The sequence below is a fragment of the Thalassophryne amazonica genome, chromosome 1 (genome assembly GCF_902500255.1).
Source record: "Thalassophryne amazonica chromosome 1, fThaAma1.1, whole genome shotgun sequence".
Taxonomy (NCBI): Eukaryota; Metazoa; Chordata; class Actinopteri; order Batrachoidiformes; family Batrachoididae; genus Thalassophryne; species Thalassophryne amazonica.
Window position 1 is genome coordinate 128,359,396 of NC_047103.1, and position 22,899 is coordinate 128,382,294.

At 42.5% G+C, this 22,899-nt stretch overlaps 1 protein-coding gene across 3 annotated transcripts in view; it reads left to right on the forward strand.

Moving 5' to 3' along the window:
* gtf3c3 (general transcription factor IIIC, polypeptide 3) overlaps window positions 1-22,899 on the forward strand; it is an 84,406-nt gene that overhangs the window by 32,456 nt on the left and 29,051 nt on the right. For all 3 annotated transcript variants that reach the window (XR_004561779.1, XM_034174315.1, XM_034174326.1), the window contains exons 8-12: window positions 4,592-4,742; window positions 5,596-5,696; window positions 6,131-6,302; window positions 17,771-17,973; window positions 21,779-21,880. Coding sequence is in view for 2 of the 3 variants with exons in the window: in XM_034174315.1 (XP_034030206.1) it covers window positions 4,592-4,742; window positions 5,596-5,696; window positions 6,131-6,302; window positions 17,771-17,973; window positions 21,779-21,880 (729 nt within the window). In the remaining variant the exon portion in view is untranslated. The remainder of the gene's footprint in view (window positions 1-4,591; window positions 4,743-5,595; window positions 5,697-6,130; window positions 6,303-17,770; window positions 17,974-21,778; window positions 21,881-22,899) is intronic.

Consider the following 22,899-nt stretch of genomic DNA (forward strand, 5'->3'; position numbering starts at 1 on the left):
CCCCGCTGAAACAACCAGATCATTTCCAACGTGAAGGCTTTGTTGATCCGGGACGTCGTCTGACTTTCACAAAAAGGCAGAAGGCGTGGACATCAGCACTTTTTCGGTACATTCCACTGTTACAGGAGTTTTTTTCATGGAAAGAAAAGTGGAGGGATGCGCCACAGAGCCGTTCATTACGCGGCACAAAACCACCTCCGTGTTGGTCTCTCAGGACGGCTTTCAGGTGTATTTTAGGCGGCTGTCAGTTGCTTTTCAGTCGCGTGATTATCCGAGAAATTGAGCATGAGCTGGACATGCCCCAACATGTCCTTTGAGGCTTCATCACGGCGTTGCTTTGCGCCATGGAGCTCCACCGCGACGCATGGAACTCCGCTCCTCTTTCCGTGACAAAAACTCCTGTAACAGTGGAATGGGCCGTTCATTTCTAAACTGGATGCTGTCTTGATCTGGTTTGTCGTTTGACTAGCACAGGAATTGTGAAAAGACGTGGACATCAGCACTTTATCGGCACATTGAGACAGACGTGCAGAGGAGTTCCGTGCGTCGCTGTGGAGCCGCATGGCACAAAGCAACGCCGTGATGAAGCCTCACAGGACATGTTGGGGCATGTCCAGCTCATGCTCAATTTCTCGGATAATCACACGACTGAAAAGCAACCGACAGCCATCTGAAATCCACCTGAAAGCCGTCCTGAGAGACCAACACGGAGGTGGTTTTGTGCCGCGTAATGAACGGCTCCGTGGCGCGTCCTTCCTCTTTTCTTTCCATGAAAAAAACTCCTGTAACAGTGGAATGTGCCGAAAAAGTGCTAATGTCCACGCCTTCTGCCTTTTTGTGAAAGTCAGACGACGTCCCGGATCAACAAAGCCTTCACGTTGGAAATGATCTGGTTGTTTCAGCGGGGTGTGAGCTTGTCGATCGGCGCTCAGAGCGCGGCGCGCTCTCAGACGCTGTGGGCCATCCTTGAAGCGGCAGTAACACTCCTTAATCTGTGTAATCCCCACTAAATCGTCCCTGAAAGCCATATTAATTTTCCGAATGGTGTCCACCTGGAGGTCTCTCACAGTTTCTGGAAAAAAATTGATGCAGCAAAGCTCCAAATCGTTCAGACATTTATTCACAATAAAAAAAACGAGAGGGGTGGACCAGTGCTCACACAAAGCCTGCTCACAGGCGAATGATGCAACCGACAGGCGTGAAAAAACTCACGCATGCGCACGAAGGTTCAAGCTTGGCTGATGCAATCACACGTGATTCAAATCCATATGGTTTTTGAAAAAATAAAAAGGTCGGATACTTTTCTCACAGACCTCGTGTGTGTGTGTTTGTGTGTGTGTCTATATATATATATATATATATATATATATATATATAAATTCTTCCTCCTTATGTTAGTCTTTGAAAACTACTCCTATTTTGTACAAATACACAGGAGTGTAGGTCTAAACATATGTCGTCCATTGTCAAAATGAAGTGTGACTAAATGTGACTCCAGACTAATGGCCCAGTCACACGGCACACAACGATTTCTGAATGAAGGGAAAAAAGTTAAAAAGTCACAATTCGTTGAGTAAAGGTGGACGAAAGAGCTTTATCACCGAACAACCTGTGAAGCAAGAGCATAAAAGGGACGAAAGAGGAACTAAATGAAACCGAAGCTAACATTGATCTCAACGCTTTAAACAAAACGCGTGTATCTGCATCTCTGAATTCCAGGACTCGGCGCTGGGACAGAGCTCATAATGCCTGAGTCCTGGAGAAGCTGCAAACAGAACCTGTGGAGATCTGTGCGCACGTCGGTGGACCCACCTGCTCTGGTTCCTTGTCCAGAACAAAAGAGGGATCATCTCCTTCATCATCAGAATCCTCACTGTCTGACGACACACTGCGCGCTGCGTCTTGCTCCAATAAAAAAAAAAAAAAAAAACGCTGGTGTGCCGTGGTGACTGCTGTATCACTGTATTACGTTACTAAGCTATATATATTGATTTATAACAGAAAACTGTCAAAAGGGGGAATAAATACAGTGGTCCCTCGTTTATTGTGGGAGTTACATTCTAAAAATAACCCGCAATAGGTAAAATCGCAAAGTTGTCAGCATTATTTTTTTACAATTATTATAGATGTTTTAAGGCTGTAAAACCCCTCACTACACACTTTATGCACTTTTCTCAAACAGGCATTAACATTTTCTCACTTTTCTCTCTTGTGTAAACACTCTCTTTTTTTCTTCTGGGCAAGAAGATTATAAACAGACACACGCAGAACACAATGCGCGTGCTTTCCCTTCGCTCACTGCCTCCAGGGGTACGGATGCGGAACCCACAAAGAATCCAAGTCATGGACACGGATCTCTGCGTCTGCGGTTACCGAGACCATGCAGCGGGCGCTGTGGATTTTTCCGCAAGAAGTCTATCCTTGCAGCCGGAGCGCTCCGCATCAAAACAGTGAGCTTAGTCTGTGGACCTGTTGCCAGAGTTGTCTGCAGCTCCGCACAGCAGAAAGGGGCGGTGTGAGTGGCCCGCTGCGGCAAGCTTACCAAGCTTGCAGACTCAGTAAGTGCATCGGAGGCAGCGAGAGCAATCACGGTGATGCCGACCAGTGCCACGACCAGCCCTTCTGATAAGGACGCAGAACACAATGCGCTGTTAAAAAAAAAAAAAAGAAGCATGTAAAATTGCACTAAAGGCCGTGAAAGGTGAACTGCATTATAGCGAAGGACCACTGTATAAAGTGTAAAGATGATTGAATATATCAGACCAGTAAACTGATCATTCCGTGTGAACGCGCATCGACTCCCCATGTGCGGTTATTTCCACAGCTGGTCACTGATCCACAATGTGAATTCTGCCTTCCAGAACAGCTCTTTATATAATCTTTTGAATCATCTACCTGTTGCCACATGTACATAAGGGCTGGATTTTCATTCCTACACTCATATTGTTATATTTAATAAAAAATAAGTGCATGCAGGAGCTGCCGCTGCATTCAAATACCATCGGAAATCACACAACTTTTTTTGTTGTTTCAAATTCAGCAGTTGCTTGTGGCAAAATAATTCATTGTATCCACACAAAAGATTAATTTTAGCCTATATAAGGTGCCTGAGCCCATTGAAACTGACCCCTCCACCCAGATAAAAAAAACAAGCAAACAGGCTGAGTTTGCCCTGTAATTTCCGACGGTACATGAACGCAGCAGCAGCACTCCAAAACGGCTTCTGTACTGTGTGAAAACATTCAGATGGTCAAACGAAGTCAAACTAAACATTAATGTTACAAAAACTAAGCAAACAATAAAAAAAAAAACATCAAGAATGACAGCAAAATGAAATACGGATGAATTGAAGTTTTCGTTGCCCTTCGTTAAAATTTTTCAATAGTTTAAAAATCCAGATGAAGTGACCGCTGCAGGAACGAAGCTGAGCAAAGGTTAAATGATGCCAATGAAAGTCCAGATTTCTTGTTTCGTTGCCCTTCATTAAGTGCCGTGTGACTGGGACATAACATTCAAGCATCAGTTCCAAAAATATGATACCCGACACATTTTATGATAAATTTTATATATATGTTAGACATAATGTTAAGTTAGAAAAGTAGGTGTGATAACAGTCAGCCTATTGTTTTATGTGTCAACAAAAATGGCTTTCACAGAATTATTTTAAATAAAAGTCTGTTTAGAATATTGACATTTCAACACATTGATTCAGACTTTTGATTTACATTTCTACATACATGTCTGATATCCACAAATCAACAACTTTGATTTGATATGTTACACTTGCATCTACTGTAGTTTTCATTTTTGAGCCCTCAGGGGCCTAATTTTGGGGTGTTCACCATGCTTTCACCCAGGTAGCATGGTAGTTTTTGCATAATCTAGCTGACAGTCAAACAACCAGTATTGAAAACATTTACTTCACTAAATGTAAATAAACTTTTAAAAATGACTGATGGTACAGTTAGACTTGCCTTCAGTTAGCCGTCTTCCTCCGCTGCAGCTGTCCCACAAAGTGGAGACAAGTCGAGTGCCGAGTCGAGGCTCAGTGTGTAAGACCCAGTTTCTCCTGCTCAGTCCCATCTGTGAACAGGAGCAGCATTCAGTTGTCACTTGTGGCCACAGATAATTATGCAGTATATTTCAAAATATGCGTCGCACGACTACCCAAACAATGCAAAGAAGAAAAAAAGTGCAAGTTATAGGCTTTAAGACGCTGCACTAATTATGCTACTTTAAAAAGTTCAGGATGAAGGATAAGTGTTTCTGTGCCAGGCACACAGACTGCCTAAAATTTGGCCTTCAACTTGAAGAAAGCAGGCCAGAAGGTGAAGAGAGCTTTGTTGTATGATGATGTTGTTGTTATTGTTGTTGTTGTTGTTTTTGTTTTTTTTTAATGAATGATTTTGATGAGATAGATATCTTTTAATTTTCAGTTTTGTTTTTTTTTTGTTTTTTTTTTTTGGTTACTTTGTGAACACCGTGGGAAAAAAAAGTGTCAGAAATGCAAGATACGTATAGTTTTTTTTGACACTTTGGCTCTCAGTGACAGCAGGGATGAAAGATCATCTCCCTGTGTGTGTTTTTGTAGGTCTTGGTCCAGTTTTCAGGTATAGTTTTGGTCAGAGCTGAACCCACTTCAGACTCCACTGCACAGGAGGTGAAGACTGAACAGGAAGATGAGAAAAATGAGGAGGCTGCAGTGTTGAAGGTGCAGGAGGACATGGCGACAGAGGAACCGGGTGGGTTTCTGTTTGCTGTAAGTGTGGATCGAAAATCTGTTGTCGCCACATTAAAACTGATCTGTTTTCATTCCACATCTGCAGTTTTGTAAACAGAACTGCTCGTGGGAAAAGTAAATGAAAATCTGAAGAAAATAGGCATTTTATGCTTCATGCCTGCTGGAATCTGGTGCCATTAATGGGAACATAACGGGGGCTATGCTGTAATAATGTCACCTTTGTGTTTTAAAATACTCTGAGGTGCAATAAATTGAGATTTTATTACCTTTAGGGTTCTTTTAAACCCTAACACGTTTGTCTTATAAAATGAACAGCCACAAAAACTGCTGCTTGTTCACTGTCTTTAGTTATTCTGTATAGTCTGTCCAGTAGTACAACACAACCGACAGTCAACATATTTTTGACAGCTGTAAATGTGTGTGTGTGTGTGTGTGTGTGTGTGTGTGTGTGTGTGTGTGTGTGTGTGTGTGTGTGTGTGTGTGTGTGTGTGTGTGTGTGTGTGTGTGTGTGTGTGTGTGTGTGTGTGTGTGTGTGAGCCACTCACGCACAGGTCGCTCTTCTGTAAGTGTGCAGTGTGCCTCTTCATGGATTCCAGATGTACAGAAAATTCTTCTCTTTGAAATCATATTTGTCCTTCACCAAGCAGGAAAACGGAACCGTTTAATATGGTAGTTAAAAAGACAACAAACAAGACTCTGTTATATTTATCCAGGGATACGCTTTACTCCAGTGGATGAAGGAATAATAGTGTCAAACAGAAGAATTTCCTCAAGTTGTACAAAACTGTCCTCAAATTATTAACCATGAGAGGAAAATTAAAGTGACTGTTTGCACTGTGTTTCTGTGTCTCCAGGAAAAATCAAGGCGGTGCAAATACCAGACAGTGTCCCAGTGGACCTCAGGGCTAAGTTAATTGTCTGTCTCATCCACCTCCATATGTACGCACCTGTAGAGGTAAACGTACATTTCATGACTTTGATAAAGTGTTATCGAGATAAATCAGATAGTGTAGGATTTTTTTCCCACAGTCTTATTATTTTTAACCAAGGTCAACATATGACCATCGGGTATTATGAAGACCTGACCATCCATCCATCTCTCTGTGTACAGCATGAGTCCTTGTCTTATTAATATTAATATGTGCAAATGCACAGAAAGGGATCTACAAATATTCCTTGATTTGCACGTGAACAAATGGTGATTTGATTTGAACTTGTACAAATTGTACGTAAGACAATAGGATCGTAATAATTAACTTAACAACTGCAAATTAGAAATAACACAATGCTCATATGGCCGAGGTTATTCAGCATTGCGTTATATTTTTTTTCCCCAGGGGTGGGGGTATTGAAAGTAGCTTTTCACACAGTTTTATGTCTCATACTCAGGTATTGGTGACATCGCTGATGGAGCAGAGTGCAGAGGATATTGGTGACTTGTACCTGGACGTAGGTGAAGCTTACATGGACGAGGGCGAGTACTTGTCTGCTCTGCCTTTGCTCTCCTCTCTCGTCATATCTGAAAAGTACAACCTGGCTGTTATTTGGCTCCGACAGGCAGGTAAGACAAACTGCAAGTCAGACAACCTAGTATATTGAATACAGTTGGTTTGGGGTGCTTCTCTAAATGGACGAGTACAGAGGATCAGTTGTGTGTCATCACGGCTCAGTGTGACCCACACCAGCATTCACCCCTATGTGATTTCAGTTCATTTTATTTATATTGCGCAAAATCACAGCATGATTCATCTCAAAATGCTCTACACATGTAATGTCTAGACCTTATCTACCCTATGAGCAACCACGATGGCAGTCAAGAAAAGCTCTTTTCATGTGTTCAGGGGCAAACCTCGAACAGACCAAGCTCAGCGCGGTGGCCATCTGCTGTGATCATTCAGTCAAGACACAGCAGAAGTCACAAAACGAGATTCACAGAACATGCAGTAACAAATAACAGGAGAGAAGCAACTGAGAAAACTGTATAACTCATTGTGTAAAATGACAAGAGGAGTGAAAACGCAACAGCAAGGTGTATATTAGTTGCAGGGATTGTATAGAATGTCTGTGCATGTTGATGCAGGATTTTTTTTTTTTCTTCAATCGGATAAGAGATAATCAGATCAGATAGCTCTGTGGGATAGTAGTTGGATTATTAACATGTACACTAGGGTTCAACCAGGTCTGCGCTTCAGGTTCCACCCAGCTGTCAATGAATACCAGACTTTAGGTGGTGATGTAGCCTACAGCGGACTGAGATCCTATCTAGGGAGAGTCATAGACTCTCATCTGCTTCATGCTATGGTATCCGAGAAAAAGCATCAGCCCAATGAGCTTCAGGGCCGATACAGCAAATATTTGCACAAAAACAATAAAGTTTATCAGTTTGAACATTAAATATGTTAAATATTAAATATTTGTGGTGTATTCAATTTAGTATAGGTTGAAAGTTTAGTATAGGTTGAAGAGGATTTGCAAATCATTGTATTCTTTTATTTACATTTTACACAATGACCCAACTTAATTGGAATTAATACCTACATGTACACACACACACACACACACACACACGATGACAGATACCAAAAAAGCATGCAAAATGAATCAGTGAACTCAAATTTACAAAACACAACCAGACAAACAATGGCACATGACACACAATCCCAAAAGCAACAACAAAATCTATAAACCTAAGTCTTCAAACTATAGCAAGCCCATCCATCCATTTTCTTCCGCTTTATCTGGAGTCGTGTCGCGGGGGCAGCAGCTCAAGCAAAGCCGCCCAGACCTCCCGATCCACACACACCTCCCCCAGCTCCTCCGGGGGAACCCCAAGGCATTCCCAAGCCAGCCGAGAGATGTAATCCTTCCAGCGTGTCCTGGGTCTTCCCCGGGGCCTCCTCCCAATGGGACGTGCCCGGAACACCTCTCCAGCGAGGCGTCCAGGGGGCATCCGGAAAAGATGCCCGAGCCACCTCAACTGACTCCTTTCGATGTGGAGGAGCAGCGGCTCGACTCCGAGCTCCTCCCGAGTGACCGAGCTCCTCACCCTATCTCTAAGGGAGCGCCCAGCCACCCTGCGGAGGAAACTCATCTCGGCCGCTTGTATCCGTGATCTCGTTCTTTCGGTCATGAGCCAAATCTCATGACCATAGGTGAGGATCGGAACGTAGATCGATCGGTAAATCGAGAGCTTTGCCCCCCTACTCAGCTCTCTCTTCACCACAACGGTCCGATACAGCGACCGCATCACTGCAGATGCTGCACCGATCCGTCTATCGATCTCACGCTCCATCCGTCCCTCACTCGTGAACAAGACCCCGAGATACTTAAACTCCTCCACTTGAGGCAAGGACACTCCACCGACCTGAAGAGGGCAAAGCACCTTTTTCCGGTCGAGAACCATGGCCACGGATTTGGAGGTGCTGATTTTCATCCCAGACGCCTCACACTCGGCTGCAAACCGCCCCAGTGCACGCTGAAGGTCCTGATTTGACGAAGCCAACAGAACCACATCGTCCGCAAACAGCAGAGATGAGATTCTGTGGTTCCCAAACCAGACCCCCTCTACACCCTGGCTGCGCGTAGAAATTCTGTCCATAAAGGTAATGAACAGAACCGGTGACAAAGGGCTGCCCTGGCGGAGGCCAACGTGCACTGGAAACAGGTTTGACTTACTACCGGCAATGCGAACCAAGCTCCTGCTGCGGTCGTACAGGGACCGGATAGCCCTTAGCAAAGGACCCCGGACCCCATACTCCTGGAGCACTCCCCACAGGGTGCCCCGAGGGACACGGTCGAATGCCTTCTCCAGATCCACAAAACACATGTGGACTGGTTGGGCGAACTCCCATGAACCCTCGAGCACCCGATGGAGCGTGTAGAGCTGGTCCAGTGTGCTGCGACCAGGACGAAAACCACACTGCTCCTCCTGAATCCGAGGTTCGACCATCGGTCGAATTCTCCTCTCCAGTACTCTGGAATAGACCTTACCGGGGAGGCTGAGGAGTGTGATCCCCCTATAGTTGGAACACACCCTCCGGTCCCCCTTCTTAAACAGAGGGACCACCACCTCGGTCTGCCAATCCAGAGGCACTGTCCCCGATCGCCACGCAGTGTTGCAGAGGCGTGTCAGCCAAGACAGTCCCACAACATCCAGAGACTTAAAGTACTCAGGAAGGATTTCATCCACCCCAGGAGCCTTGCCACCAAGGAGCTTTGCAACCACCTCGGTGACTTCTGCCTGGGTAATGGATGAGTCCGCCTCTGGGTCCCCAGTCTCTGCCCCCTCTTCGGAAGACGTGACGATGGGATTGAGGAGATCCTTGAAGTACTCCTTCCACCGTCCAACAACATCCCCAGTCAGAGTCAACAGCTCCCCACCCACACCGTAAACAGTGACGGTGGAGAGCTGCTTCCACCTCCTGAGGCGTCGGACGGTTTGCCAGAATCTCTTCGAGGCCGACCCATAGTCCTCTTCCATAGCCTCCCCGAACTCCTCCCAGACCCGAGTTTTTGTCTCTGCGACCGCACGGGCTGCGGCACGCTTGGCCTGCCGGTACCTGTCAGCTGCCTCTGGGGTCCCACCTACCAACAAAGATAAGTAGGACTCCTTCTTCAGCTTGACGGCATCCCTTACTTCCAGTGGCCACCACCGGGTTCGTGGATTGCCGCCGCGACAGGCACCAGAGACCTTGCAACCACAGCTACGAGCGGCCGCATCAGCAATGGAGGTGGAGAACATGGTCCACTCGGACTCCGTGTCTCCAACCTCCCCCGGTATCTGGGAGAAGCTCTCCCGTAGGTGGGAGTTGAAGACCTCCCTGACAGAGGGTTCCGCCAGTTGTTCCCAGCAGACCCTCACGATACGTTTGGGCCTGCCAGGTCTGACTGGCTTCCTCCCCTCCCAGCCGATCCAGCTCACCACCAGGTGGTGATCGATCGACAGCTCTGCCCCTCTCTTTACTCGAGTGTCCGAGACACGTGGCCGAAGGTCAGATGATACGACTACAAAGTCGATCATCGACCTCCGGCTCAGGGTGTCCTGGTGCCACGTGCACTTATGAAGACCCTTGTGCTCGAACATGGTGTTCGTGATGGACAAACTGTGACTAGCACAGAAGTCCAACAACTGAACACCACTCGGGTTCAGATCAGGGAGGCCGTGCTTCCCGATCACCCCCCTCCAGGTCTCACTATCGCCGCCCACGTGGGTGTTGAAATCCCCCAGGAGAACAATGGAGTCTCCAGTCGGAGCGCTATCTAGTACCCCTCCCAGGGACTTCAGGAAGGTCGGGTACTCTGCACTGCTGCTCGGCCCGTAAGCCGAGACAATGGTGAGAGACCTGTCCCCGACCTGAAGGCGTAGGGATGCGACCCTCTCGTTCACCGGAGTGAACTCCAACACATGGCGACTGAGCTGGGGAGCAATAAGCAATGCAACCCCAGCTCTCCGCCTCTCCCCGTGGGCAACGCCAGAAAAATGAAGCGTCCAGCCCCTCTCCAGGAGTTGGGTACCAGAGCCCATGCAGGCTCCTTGCCCCCCAGCGAGGTGACATTCCACGTCCCAACAGCCAGGGGCTGTGAGCATGGACCGGGCCGCCAGGCCACCCGCCCTCGACCTCCACCCAATCCTCTCTGCACCCGACCCCCATGGCCCCCTCTGCAGGTGGTGAACCCACAGGAGGGCGGGCCTACGTTACTCCTTCGGGCTGAGCCCGGCCGGGCCCCATGGGCTAAGGCCCGATCACCAGGTGCTCGCGCGCGAGCCCCAACCCCAGGCCTGGCTCCAGGGTGGGACCCCGACTCCGCCATACCAGGCGACATCTCGGTCCTTGATCTTTCACTGGTCATGGAGGTTCTGAGCTGCCTTTAGTCTGACCTGTCACCTAGGACCTGTTTGCCTTGGGAGACCCTACAGGGAGCACAAAGCCCCCGACAACATAGCTACTAGGATCATCCGGGTACACAAACTCCCCCACCACGATAAGGTGGCAGCCAGAGGGGGACTATAGCAAGCAATTTTATTATTCTTGTATTATTATTCATGTCTTTTAAAGCCTACTAAAGTACCAAGTACTTTAATATTGTCAAGACAGTTATCACGCCCAAGGTCTGTCCCAAATGATCCCCACTACAAAACATCATCATATCATCAGCAAACAACATACAACTGACGGACCTGGAAATTAACATATGTCAGGGGTGGCCAAGTTCGGTCCTCGAGAGCCACACTCCTGACACTCTTAGTTGTCTCCCTGCTCCAACACACCTGAATCCAATGAAAGACTCATTAAAAGTCTGCTAACAAGTCTTTCATTGGATTCAGGTGTGTTGGAGCAGGGAGACAACTAAGAGTATATTGAGTGTGGCTCTCGAGGACCGAACTTGGCCACCCCTGACATATGTCATTAATATATAAAAGAAACAACAATGGCCACAGAACTGAACCCTGGGGCACCCCACAATAATTTTCATGAATTCAGAGTTTGTTCCACCAATATATACGCACTGATACCTATTGTATAAATAGCTAACTATCCAATCATGTGCCAATCCCCTGATACCATACCTCTGTTTTTCCAATACCACTGTATGGTCTATAGTATTAAATGCTTTCTGTAAATCAGAAAACCCCGACAGAATATTGCTCATTTTCAATTGCATTTGTAGTCTGTTCAATAAAATTACAGCCAGTGAAGTAGTGCAGTTTTTTTTTTTTTTTTTTTTTTTTTTTTTTTGGAAACCATATTGGTTTGCTAAGTATGTGATGTTTAGTTATGAAATCATTTAACCTCTTTACAAATAGCTTTCCCAAAATTTTTGAAAATTGTGGTAAAAGTGAGATTGGCCTATAATTTGAAAAGACATGTTTGTCACCAGATTTAAACACCGGTATCACTTGAGCATATTTCATTCTGAAAGGAAATTTCCCAGTCATTAATGACAAGTTACACATATACTTGAAAGGTTTAACAATACAGTCAATAATATTTTTGTAAGCAGCTGAACTTTTGGCCGAGGACGCAGTTTACTTTCATTTTGAGGCGGATTGTCAATTCTGCACTTTATAAACCAGCCTATTAGGAGGCAAGATGGATTAAACCATTTCTTCCTGTTTTAGCACTTTTTTGGATTGTGGGGGATCATAGTACAACAGCGCCCTGTGGAATAAGCTGCGCAAGCCAATACTCTACGTGCTTGGCAGTTCACAACCCCCATGCCGACAGCAGAGGTGGGAGCTCATGCTTTGTCATGTGAGATTAACACACTACTGAGCATGCGCATTGAGAATGTAACAGCAGCCTATTGCAAATGTTTATGCTTCAAACCAAGCTGGACAGTTATGATATTAATAATATTCAGTGGTCTTACAGTATACAATGTAACAAAAATACTACAAAAATGAACAAGGAAAGTGTTCATATTTTGATAGAAAGCAACAATAAATGAAGAATAATATTCAAAATGGGCCTCATTCACAAACTGTATGTATGCATGTGTGTGCTTAAACTGCTTAAACTGGAATGTTTGAGGCACAAATCTAAGATTTACAACCCCTGGCAAAAATTATGGAATCACCGGCCTCGGAGGATGTTCATTCAGTTGTTTAAGTTTGTAGAAAAAAAGCAGATCACAGACATGACACAAAACTAAAGTCATTTCAAATGGCAACTTTCTGGCTTTAAGAAACACTATAAGAAATCAAGAAAAAAAATTGTGGCAGTCAGTAACGGTTACTCTTTTAGATCAAGCAGAGGGAAAAAAATATGTAATCACTCAATTCTGAGGAAAAAATTATGGAATCATGAAAAACAAAAGAATGCTCCAACACATCACTAGTATTTTGTTGCACCACCTCTGGCTTTTCTAACAGCTTGCAGTCTCTGAGGCATGGACTTAATGAGTGACAAACAGTACTCTTCATCAGTCTGGCTCCAACTTTCTCTGATTGCTGTTGCCAGATCAGCTTAGCAGGTTGGAGCCTTGTCATGGACCATTTTCTTCAACTTCCACCAAAGATTTTCAATTGGATTAAGATCCGGACTATTTGCAGGCCATGACATTGACCCTATATGTCTTTTTGCAAGGAATGTTTTCACAGTTTTTGCTCTATGGCAAGATGCATTATCATCTTGAAAAATGATTTCATCATCCCCAAACATCCTTTCAGTTGATGGGATAAGAAAAGTGTCCAAAATATCAACGTAAACTTGTGCATTTATTGATGATGTAATGACAGCCATCTCCCCAGTGCCTTTACCTGATATGCAGCCCCATATCATCGATGACTGTGGAAATTTACATGTTCTCTTCAGGCAGTCATCTTTATGAATCTCATTGGAACGGCACCAAACAAAAGTTCCAGCATCATCACCTTGCCCAATGCAGATTCGAGATTCATCACTGAATATGACTTTCATCCAGTCATCCACAGTCCACGATTGGTTTTCCTTAGCCCATTGTAACCTTGTTTTTTTCTGTTTAAGTGTTAATGACAGCTTTCGTTTAGCTTTTCTGTATGTAAATCCCATTTCCTTTAGGCGGTTTCTTACAGTTCGGTCACAGACGTTGACTCCAGTTTCCTCCCATTTGTTCCTCATTTGTTTTGTTGTGCATTTTCGATTTTTGAGACATATTGCTTTAAGTTTTCTGTCTTGACGCTTTGATGTCTTCCTTGGTCTACCAGTATGTTTGCCTTTAACAACCTTCCCATGTTGTTTGTATTTGGTCCAGAGTTTAGACACAGCTGACTGTGAACAACCAACATCTTTTGCAACATTGCGTGATGATTTACCCTCTTTTAAGAGTTTGATAATCCTCTCCTTTGTTTCAATTGACATATCTCGTGTTGGAGCCATGATTCATGTCAGTCCACTTGGTGCAACAGCTCTCCAAGGTGTGATCACTCCTTTTTAGATGCAGATCTGATTTGATGCAGGTGTTAGTTTTGGGGATGAAAATTTACAGGGTGATTCCATAATTTATTCCTCAGAATTGAGTGAGTCCATATTTTTTTCCCTCTGCTTGGTCTAAAAAAGTAACCATTACTGACTGCCACAATTATTTTTCCTGATTTCTTATAGTGTTTCTTAAAGCCAGAAAGTTGCCATTTGAAATGACTTTAGTTTTGTGTCATGTCTGTGATCTGCTTTTTTTCTACAAAATTAAACAACTGAATGAACATCCTCCGAGGCCGGTGATTCCATAATTTTTGCCAGGGGTTGTATCAATATGTTCATACCTACATTCGTTCATACCCTGCAAACACATTTAGAACCTTCTCATACCATGCATACGCACAAATGATGACAGCCCAGCTGTCCTAGAAAATATAAAAACACACCTTTTTAGGTAAATGGACAGCATGTTAACACTCTGTGCTTTTAAAAAGGCCTAATCCGTAAGTTACTTGAATTAATATGATTAAAGTAAATCGGATTCCCAATGGATTGACTAAATGTAATAAATAACTATAAACCCAAGTCCCTGTCACACGTTTTAGGAGTGAGTTTACAATGGAGTATATAATAATGTTCATACTGCACAGAAACAGTTTTGGCTTTCCTCAGTTTATTTGCTGATAATTGATCAGTTGCTCCCAACAATTTCTACTGCCATTAAATTATGCATCTACAGTTTATTTTAATTAATTGGTAGCATATTAAAGGACCTGCAAGAGATATAAAATTATGTTGTTTGCCCAAATTAATTTGCCTTTGCAAGCAGCAATATTATTTTCATTTAAATATGTTCTGATTGAATTGCACTCATTAATCACAGAAGACACAAGCATTTTCAAACTTCATCTTAATAATTCTTGAATAAATTACCTCTGGGTGACTGATTTTGGTGGATCATCATTCTTTCATTTCTGTTCTGTTTTTTTTTTTCTTTTTTTTTCAACAAAAAAAAAACTGCTTTGACAATTATCTGTCAAAGCAGTTTGAACCTCAAGGGACAGAGCATTCAGTAGTCACCATGTCAGGTTTTTATTTTTACATTTATTGCAGAGTACATGGTAGACCAGTGTGCAGTTTCTGGCTGCCAGGTCCAACAGAGTTACTTCAGTTTCTGTTGTTGTGAAGTTTATCTGCTTTGTTTTTTGTTTTTGTTTTTTTAATAACCTTTTTGGGCTGGATCTTTTTCACAACTCAACTTCTTTCACCTTCATTCCACACAGTACTGTCATCATGAAACACCAGACTGAAGTCCTTGTATCAATAAATAGAGATGTATGCAACATTGCAGCCCCATGGGCACACACCTGTCAGTTTACAATGATTGTGGCGAGAACAGAATTGGTTGTTATGCACATGTCATAAATCTGGCAGTAATTTTGTGTGTGTACTTACTTTAAGTGCAGAATATGAATGCTTCTGTGCACATATAAATGAATGAATGAATCCACAGTCTTTGAAGTACTTTGCTATATTATAGCAAATATTTAAAAAATATTGCGGTATATCAACATCAAAAATTAGATGTCAAAGATGAGTGTAGTTAAAGTGTATATAAGTGATTGTTGTGTCAAAATGAGGAAGCACCATGCGACACCATGACTGAATGGTTGGACACAAAACCACCTGAGGAGTGATCATCGCCACCAAGTGCTGCCACTAGGCCCCCCCCCCCCCCCCCATGTGCTCTTCCTCCCGGTTTCCATGATAAGTACATCCTTCCGTATTTATGTGTATGCTTGAATATTCATGCGGTGCTTTGCATTGAGCATTTCAGTGTGGGTGTGTGAGGCAGGTGCACGAGGCATGTGAATCTCATCATTGACAACAATTTGTCACACTACCAGCGATACGGTACATCTTACGATACATGATGATACAGATGATACGATGCAATACGATTCAGCCCTGTTCCTGATTCGATGCAATTTGATATGTATTTCACGGCAAATCAGTTACTCACAATGTGATTTGATGTGATACGATGCGAATAGAAAATAAGAAGCTGCAGTTCAGTATGGTACTGTAGTATTCTTCTTCTTCTGATTCTAATAGAGGCAGATGATTTGTTTTACTCCTTATAAGCAGCAAATTTACCATATGCAACATTAAGGAACAAGAATTAGTTCCCTCATATGTGGAACCTGTTTGATGACACTGTCAGAACTGAAACACTGCACTAAACAGTAAAATGTCATCACTCTCATTGAGTGACTTAAAGTGAGTCACTCATTGACAGAATACTGCCTTGGCAAAAGTAATTTGAGATACTTTCTTGCCAGTCTTGCTGAGTGGCGCAGCGGCGGCTACGGGATTCTTTCCAAATGACCTGCGTCTTGTCAAGTTTCCAATCTTAAACAAAAAAAAAGCCAAAATATCTCCAAATGCCAGTGATGGTGCATTCATTGTGCCTCGGAAAAAAAAAATCGATGCAAGCACACAGCGACCGATGCATCATGATTTCAGATGACAATTGAATTAATACACACTGAATGAATCGATACACTCGCATCGCGTCCGTTTGCATCTAGATACCGATTCGTATCGATTAATCTCCACATCCCTAAGGTGCACGTGTGTACAATTAAAAGTCATCTGTGATATATAAAGATTTTGCTTGCAGGTGTATGTACATATGGTTTTATAGGTTTGATTTTACTCTGTTTGCATATGTTTGGCATGAATCCTGTGAACTGTTTTATAAATCAGAATTCACACATCAGAATTCAAACAACCATACATATACATTTGATTGTTTATGTACACTAAACTTTAAGACAGTCCGTCATCTGAATTGAGGCAATGTGAGTCTGGGGTGGCCGCAGCAGTATCCCGCACAGCCGCGAGCTCGGGGGGAAACGGAAAGCTGTAGCAGTTGAGTCGCGCTGCCTCCTCCTCCCTTTAATTAATGTACAAAAAAAAATAGTCTATTGATTTTTTTTTTCTGATTAGTTGATTATCATTTGGTTAATTTACCAGTAAAACATAAACATACATACAAAAACCTTGCATTAAAATATTTTGTCATTAAAAGGTATTTATTTTACAAGACGTTAGTCCTGTATAAGCCCTGAGACCTGTTCTTTTTTTTTTTCTGATTAGTTGATTATCATTTGGTTAATTTACCAGTAAAACATAAACATACATACAAAAACCTTGCATGAATATATTTTGTCATTAAAAGGTATTTATTTTACAAGAAGAAGTTAGTCCTGTATAAGCCCTGAGACCTGTTGGTGTCGGTACTTGGCTTCGGTGTCTGTCGCATGAAGCAGATGAGTCTGTGACTCCTTCTGGACTGAACACCAGTCCAGCACAGGTTACTTCCCCAGCCAAGGCGTATACCCTTCTTCAGATGGTTGGACTAGGACAATGCAGATTAAGTGTCTTGGTCAAGGTTACAGACTGATAGTGCGAGCAGAATTGGAAAATAGGTATACATGTTGGAAATCCAGCTCATTATCGAAATCTTAAAAAGGCAGTCATAGGGGGAAAATGGAAGAAAATCTTGTATACAGCTTGACACAAAAAGAAAGAAATTAAATTCTCACATATTTCATAAGACTGCAGCTAACAATTATCTTCATTATCAGTTCATCTTGACTATTTACTGTTGTAATCCAATCGTTCTTTGGTCCATTTAATGTCAGAAAATGGTGAAAAATATTATTCAGTGTTTCCTAAAGCCCAAGATAATGTCCTCAAATGTCTTCTTTTGTCCACAACCCAAAGATATTCAGTTTGCTGTCAGGGAAGAGGAATGTATCCAGCAAATAATAAAATTTAAGAAGCTGAAATCGGAGAAATTGGACATTTTAATTTTAATTTTTTTAAGTAATTGCCAGAAAAGCTTTGATTAATTCATTATTCAATTAATCATTGCAGCTCTCTTGGGAATGTGTGAAGTGTGGCTATTTGGATCAATACTGATTTTAAACAAAAACAATGGTTTAATTTGTCTGGCTTTTTTTGTTTAATCGACATTCAGAACAATTAAGAAAGCTCTCAGTGCATGGTACAGTATCTCAGTTGAATTCTCTCTTTGCTTCTGTCCATCATTTCTGTGTCCCAGAGTGTCTGAAGGCACTGGGCCACATGGAGGCAGCAGCAGATGCCTACACAAAGGTGGTGGAATTGGCTCCACAGCATCTGGAGGCCCGGCTTTCTCTAGCTACCCTGCAGCAGCAGCTGGGGCGGCCGCAGTGCGCCCTGAAGGCCCTGGAGTCCATGTACGACAGCGACACACTGGCACAGGACTCTTCAGCTGCACAAAAGGCAAGTGTGTGTCCATGTGACCTCTGCACACCTCGCGGGAGATTATAGGATTGCCTTCATCTATTTAACTGTGTACACAATAACACTAAAAGTGAACGATGGTGTAAAGTTGCTCCTTACTTCAGGAAAGAGTTTGTTAAATGTAGAGTTGGATTTGTCTTCAGATCTTTTCTTCTTTTCTTTATCATTCTGTGTCATACAAAAACAATTTCATTTATATAGCACATTTGCTTGCTCAGAGTAAATTGAATGTGCTTTTAAAGGGGAACATTCCACAGTGAGAAATGCAATACTTTCCTATAAGAAACATACCAAAGAGCTGATATTCCACTAGTCCTTCAAGTACATAACTTTATCGGACTTTTGAACTTCACGCTCTCCTGAGCGCCCCCGGGCCCCCATCTTTGTAGAATATCCGGGTAGTTCCCGCTCGGGGCTGACGTCATTGACGAAAGACTGTACGTGAGCTGGCGTGACCAAATAAAGAAGTGGGAAAGGTCACGGGGCAGAGGGTCGTCTCTCTTGTTTGAGGCACCATTTCAGTATGTCTTTCTTCGACACCGCTGAGCTGCGAGAGTAAACTTTTTGGTGGAGTTGTCTTTGCAGTTTCCTACTTGTTGAGGTTGATCTTTTTGTAGTCTTCTTGTAGCGCGCAGGCCTGAATGGTTACAAATCGAACTGGTCCAGTCTGTGATTGTGCGGAAAACACTGGAATCCATGGAAGCCGAGTTTGAGACAGAGGATTGTCCCAATCCTCGAGATATCGTAGCATATAGAGCCACCAGCTGAGGTGGTCTGATGACGAGAAGAAGAAAAAGAAGAAGAAGAGGAAAAATAACCAGGCAGAAGGCAGCAGGGAAGTGGGTGCCACGTCAGCCGCCACAAACAGGAATTAGCAGATCGAAGAAAGTGGGGAGGGGGGCACCACTGCAGCCGCTATAAACAAGTCTCCTCTGGTAGATCCGGAATCTATTCCAGCCAGGAGCATGGATGACTGGATTCAAGTCTGGAATGGCTAAGATGTTGAGACAGAAACTTGGCGCCTGAACAACATTCTTTGGTGCAGATGCGGAAACTGGAGGCTGATGCCGACGGTGTGTAACGTTACGTTTATGTAAGCATAACGGGGGGTATGTAACGTCCTTGTTTTTCACGCGCGAAAACGGACCTTGAATTCAAGCTCGGGCCACAAACACCCCACATCATGCCCTGTGTTTTGCAGCACAGCAACGGAGACTTCAATTAATGTACGGAAGTAACGCTTGTTTGACATGGGCCATGTACAAAATTGTAAATCCAGCAGTGGACATTGGTGCGTATGTACAGTCTTTTGTCAAAGACGTCAGCACCGAGCAGAAACTACCCAGATATTCTACAAAGATGGTGGCCCAGGGGCACTTGGGAGAGCGCAAAGTTCAAATGTCCGATAAAGGTATGTACTTGCGGGACTAGTGTAAAAAGTGTGGAATATCAGCTCTTTGGTATGTTTCTTATAGGAAAGTATTGCATTTCTCACTGTGTAATGTTCCCCTTTAAATTAATAAAAACATAAACAACAGAGGAACATGAGTTATCTCTGAGAATGTGAAATCACTGGCATGCAGATCAGACAGACAAACAAATTATCCACAAATCAATCCCACTAAGACATAGGAGCAAACCCTTCCCCAAATTCCACTCAGTAAACCACACTGCTGGACAAAGATGAGACACGCGTGTTTAGAAATACACTCTGACTGCTTTACAATGTATTTGCATGCTGAAAATGTCGAAGTATTCGCTGTTTTGCTGTTACTTATAATGCAATACAACACTCACCACAGTGCGTGCTTGGAAAATCGTTGGAAACTGGATTGGGACTGTTTTCTTTACCCTAAGTTGCTTGTATGACAATGGAACTGCAACAATTAATTGATGATTAATTGACTATTAAATTAGTTGACAACTGTTTTGATAATTAATTAGTTTGAGTCATTTACAAAAATCAAAATTCTCACATTTTGTTATCTTAAATGTGAATATTTTCTGCTTTATTATTTTTTTGAGTGTCTTTACTCCTTTCTGGCTGTAAACTGAATATTTCTTCAGTGTGGACAAAACAAGACATTTGAAGGCATCATTGCAGTCTCTGTAAAGCCATTGATTAACATTTTTTACAATTGTCTGACAATTTTGAACTAAACAACTAATTGCTTAATCAGTCACTTATTTTCTTGATTAATGAAATCTGAAAAGGATCATTTGTTGTAGCCCTTGCTGACAGTCCTTTTAAGTTTTGGTGATCTTTGTATAGTCATATTCCAGAAAGATCTTGTAATATTAGCTTTAAAATGTCCACAAAAAGAAACACAGTCCAGACTATTCCAACAGTTTCACATGCATGCACAGTAGTGCTATGCCACATTGCATTATGGGTAATGACAAAAGACTGAATTTTTGTGGGAGCCCACGACTGAGGTCACCTGATGTTTTTCCACTATGCTCAACAGTGTGTAGCTCAGTCAATGTCAGTGTTTTCAGACCTCAACTATATTCAGTGTTTTAGATGTAGTTTCCCATTTAACCCCTTCTAAGCCTGTATATCCCATTGATGGGAAATTTCACTTTTTATTTGTGAGATACTGACAAGCCAAAATGAGGCGGGTGGTAGGGGGTTAAATACCATATATTTCAGACTATATGTCCTATTTGTCCAAAAATGAGTCATGAAGAGGTACAAAACAAAAGAAAGTTAAAAAAGAAAAAAAAAAGCACATCTTATTGTCCGGAAGATACGGTATCCAAGCCGAAATATGAGTGGATAAGAAGTCACATGACCATAGTTTATCTACTTTGGCTAGGATGACCTATGATAGGCCTACTGTGGCTTGTATGTTCAATTGAATGTTATGTGACCTGCTGTGTTCTGCTAGGTTAGACTAATCTATTCTAAACTCATTAAAAGCCTGAAGGAATAGATAAGCTTGTTTTTAAGTAATAACTATTGCAGTCATAGAAATTAAGCTCAGTAAGTAATTAATTCCACAATTAGACTATTTTCAGCATTAAATCAAAGATTACAGCAGTATCTTTGAGTAATTCTGTATTCTTCAGAGAGCCAGTACAGGGATAACAATAGCAGTTTTAGTATCTAGTTTCAAGTCATCAGCCAGTAATTGCGTACTAACTTGATCTCTATTGTTTTGTGTAAAATATATTGTTCTTCTTTGTTCAAGGAAGCCTGATTACAAAACTTTTCTTGAAAAGTGCATTTCACAAATTTATACCATGGTCAGTGGGAATTCCATGTCTAACTGGCATGCATTATTTTAGTGTATACGCACACTTAGTTCGGCGAGTTAAGTCACTGTAATATCACTCTGTTCTGGTTGTCACCATAGCAATGCGCAAATCAGTTGGCGCAGATCAGCTGTGTTTTGACAGGTGAATGACAAAATGATAAAACATGGATTTCCAAGTGAATTTTAATATTTTTGGCCAAAATAAAATGTTTGAGGAATGGGAAGAGGGGGAGTGCAAACGACAAGAATAGCAAAAGCAACAGCATAAAGATTTAACATCAGATGAACTGGACAAGATTGAAGACGGGAAAGAAGAAAACACGAATAAAGTTAACTTAAATATTTGTGTGTTAGCTCACTGTGTGAGATCATGGTATAAGCGGAGTGATGGTGTTTTAGACTGCATCGTGCATTCAAACCATATAATGCACGGCTTCTCGTTGTTTAATCCTTACGTAAGCTGTAGTAATAGTAGTTTTCACATTACTTTTAAACTGACTACATTTCGACTTGGTTGGTTGCAGGAATTGAAACTGCTCTTGCATCGCTCCACTCTGTTAAAGACTCAAGGCCAAGTACAGGACTATCTGGATGCTGTGATTTCCATGATCTCCATGCTGCTTAAGGTGATGACACACTGCACATGCACATATGTTTGTATTTTTATTGCATGAATTAGCAGCCAGATTGAGATTGTTTAAAGCAGTGATTTTCAACCTTTTTTGAGCCGTGGCACCCTTTTTATATTTACAAAATCCTGCAGCATACTACCAACCAAAATAATATTATAATTCTGTTACCTCTGGTTTTGCGCAAAACCCAATTATCGCAATAGAAAATCGATACAAAAAACACAGCATTTCGAAAATCCTCAAGCATTTTGCGCTCTGATCTCAAGTAGGCTGTCACGATTAGGAATTTATGGAGACGATTAATTGTCAGAGAAATAATTGCGATTGACGAATATATTGTCTATATATTTTTTCTTTTTTTCCCCTTCTTTATATTCTACTATTGTAGTATAATTACACAACTCTGGAAGAATGTTTGGCTTCTGTGAGTGGAGAAACTGGGAATGGTGCAACATTTTTATTTTTATTTTCATTTTACATACAGTCCCAACTTTTTCTGAATTGTGGTTGTTTCTGTTGCATTTCTGAAATTGTTTCTCCTCATCAGTCACGTTTTGTGCTTAAACACTGCATTAAGCCCATATTGAACAAATAAATACCTTTGGAAAGTAACAGCTGTTAAAGTTCAGAGTTCTCACCTGATTTCTGTGGTCTGTGCATCTGACCATCGCCACAGCTTCTCCATGTCAGGGTTTTTTTTTTTGTGGCTCAGTTCATTCATATATTCCCATTTTTTAAAATATGTTTTTAAAGCTATTTGACCGTTTATTTCATCTCATGATCTCATAAATTCAGCATACGACGCGCACATGGTGTGAACAGGACGGTAATGGCAGAATCACACCTTTAGAGAAAGTTCAGAGAGAAGTAAAAGCTTCACATTTTTTTTTTTTTTTTACATGTTCACTCGGGTTAAAATCCCCTCTCTGCTCTGCACTCGCTGCGCACTGATGGTTCTGTAACGTGCCGCGCCTGCATTCAGGAATCTCCCTCACGCGCCCCCTCCCTCGCAG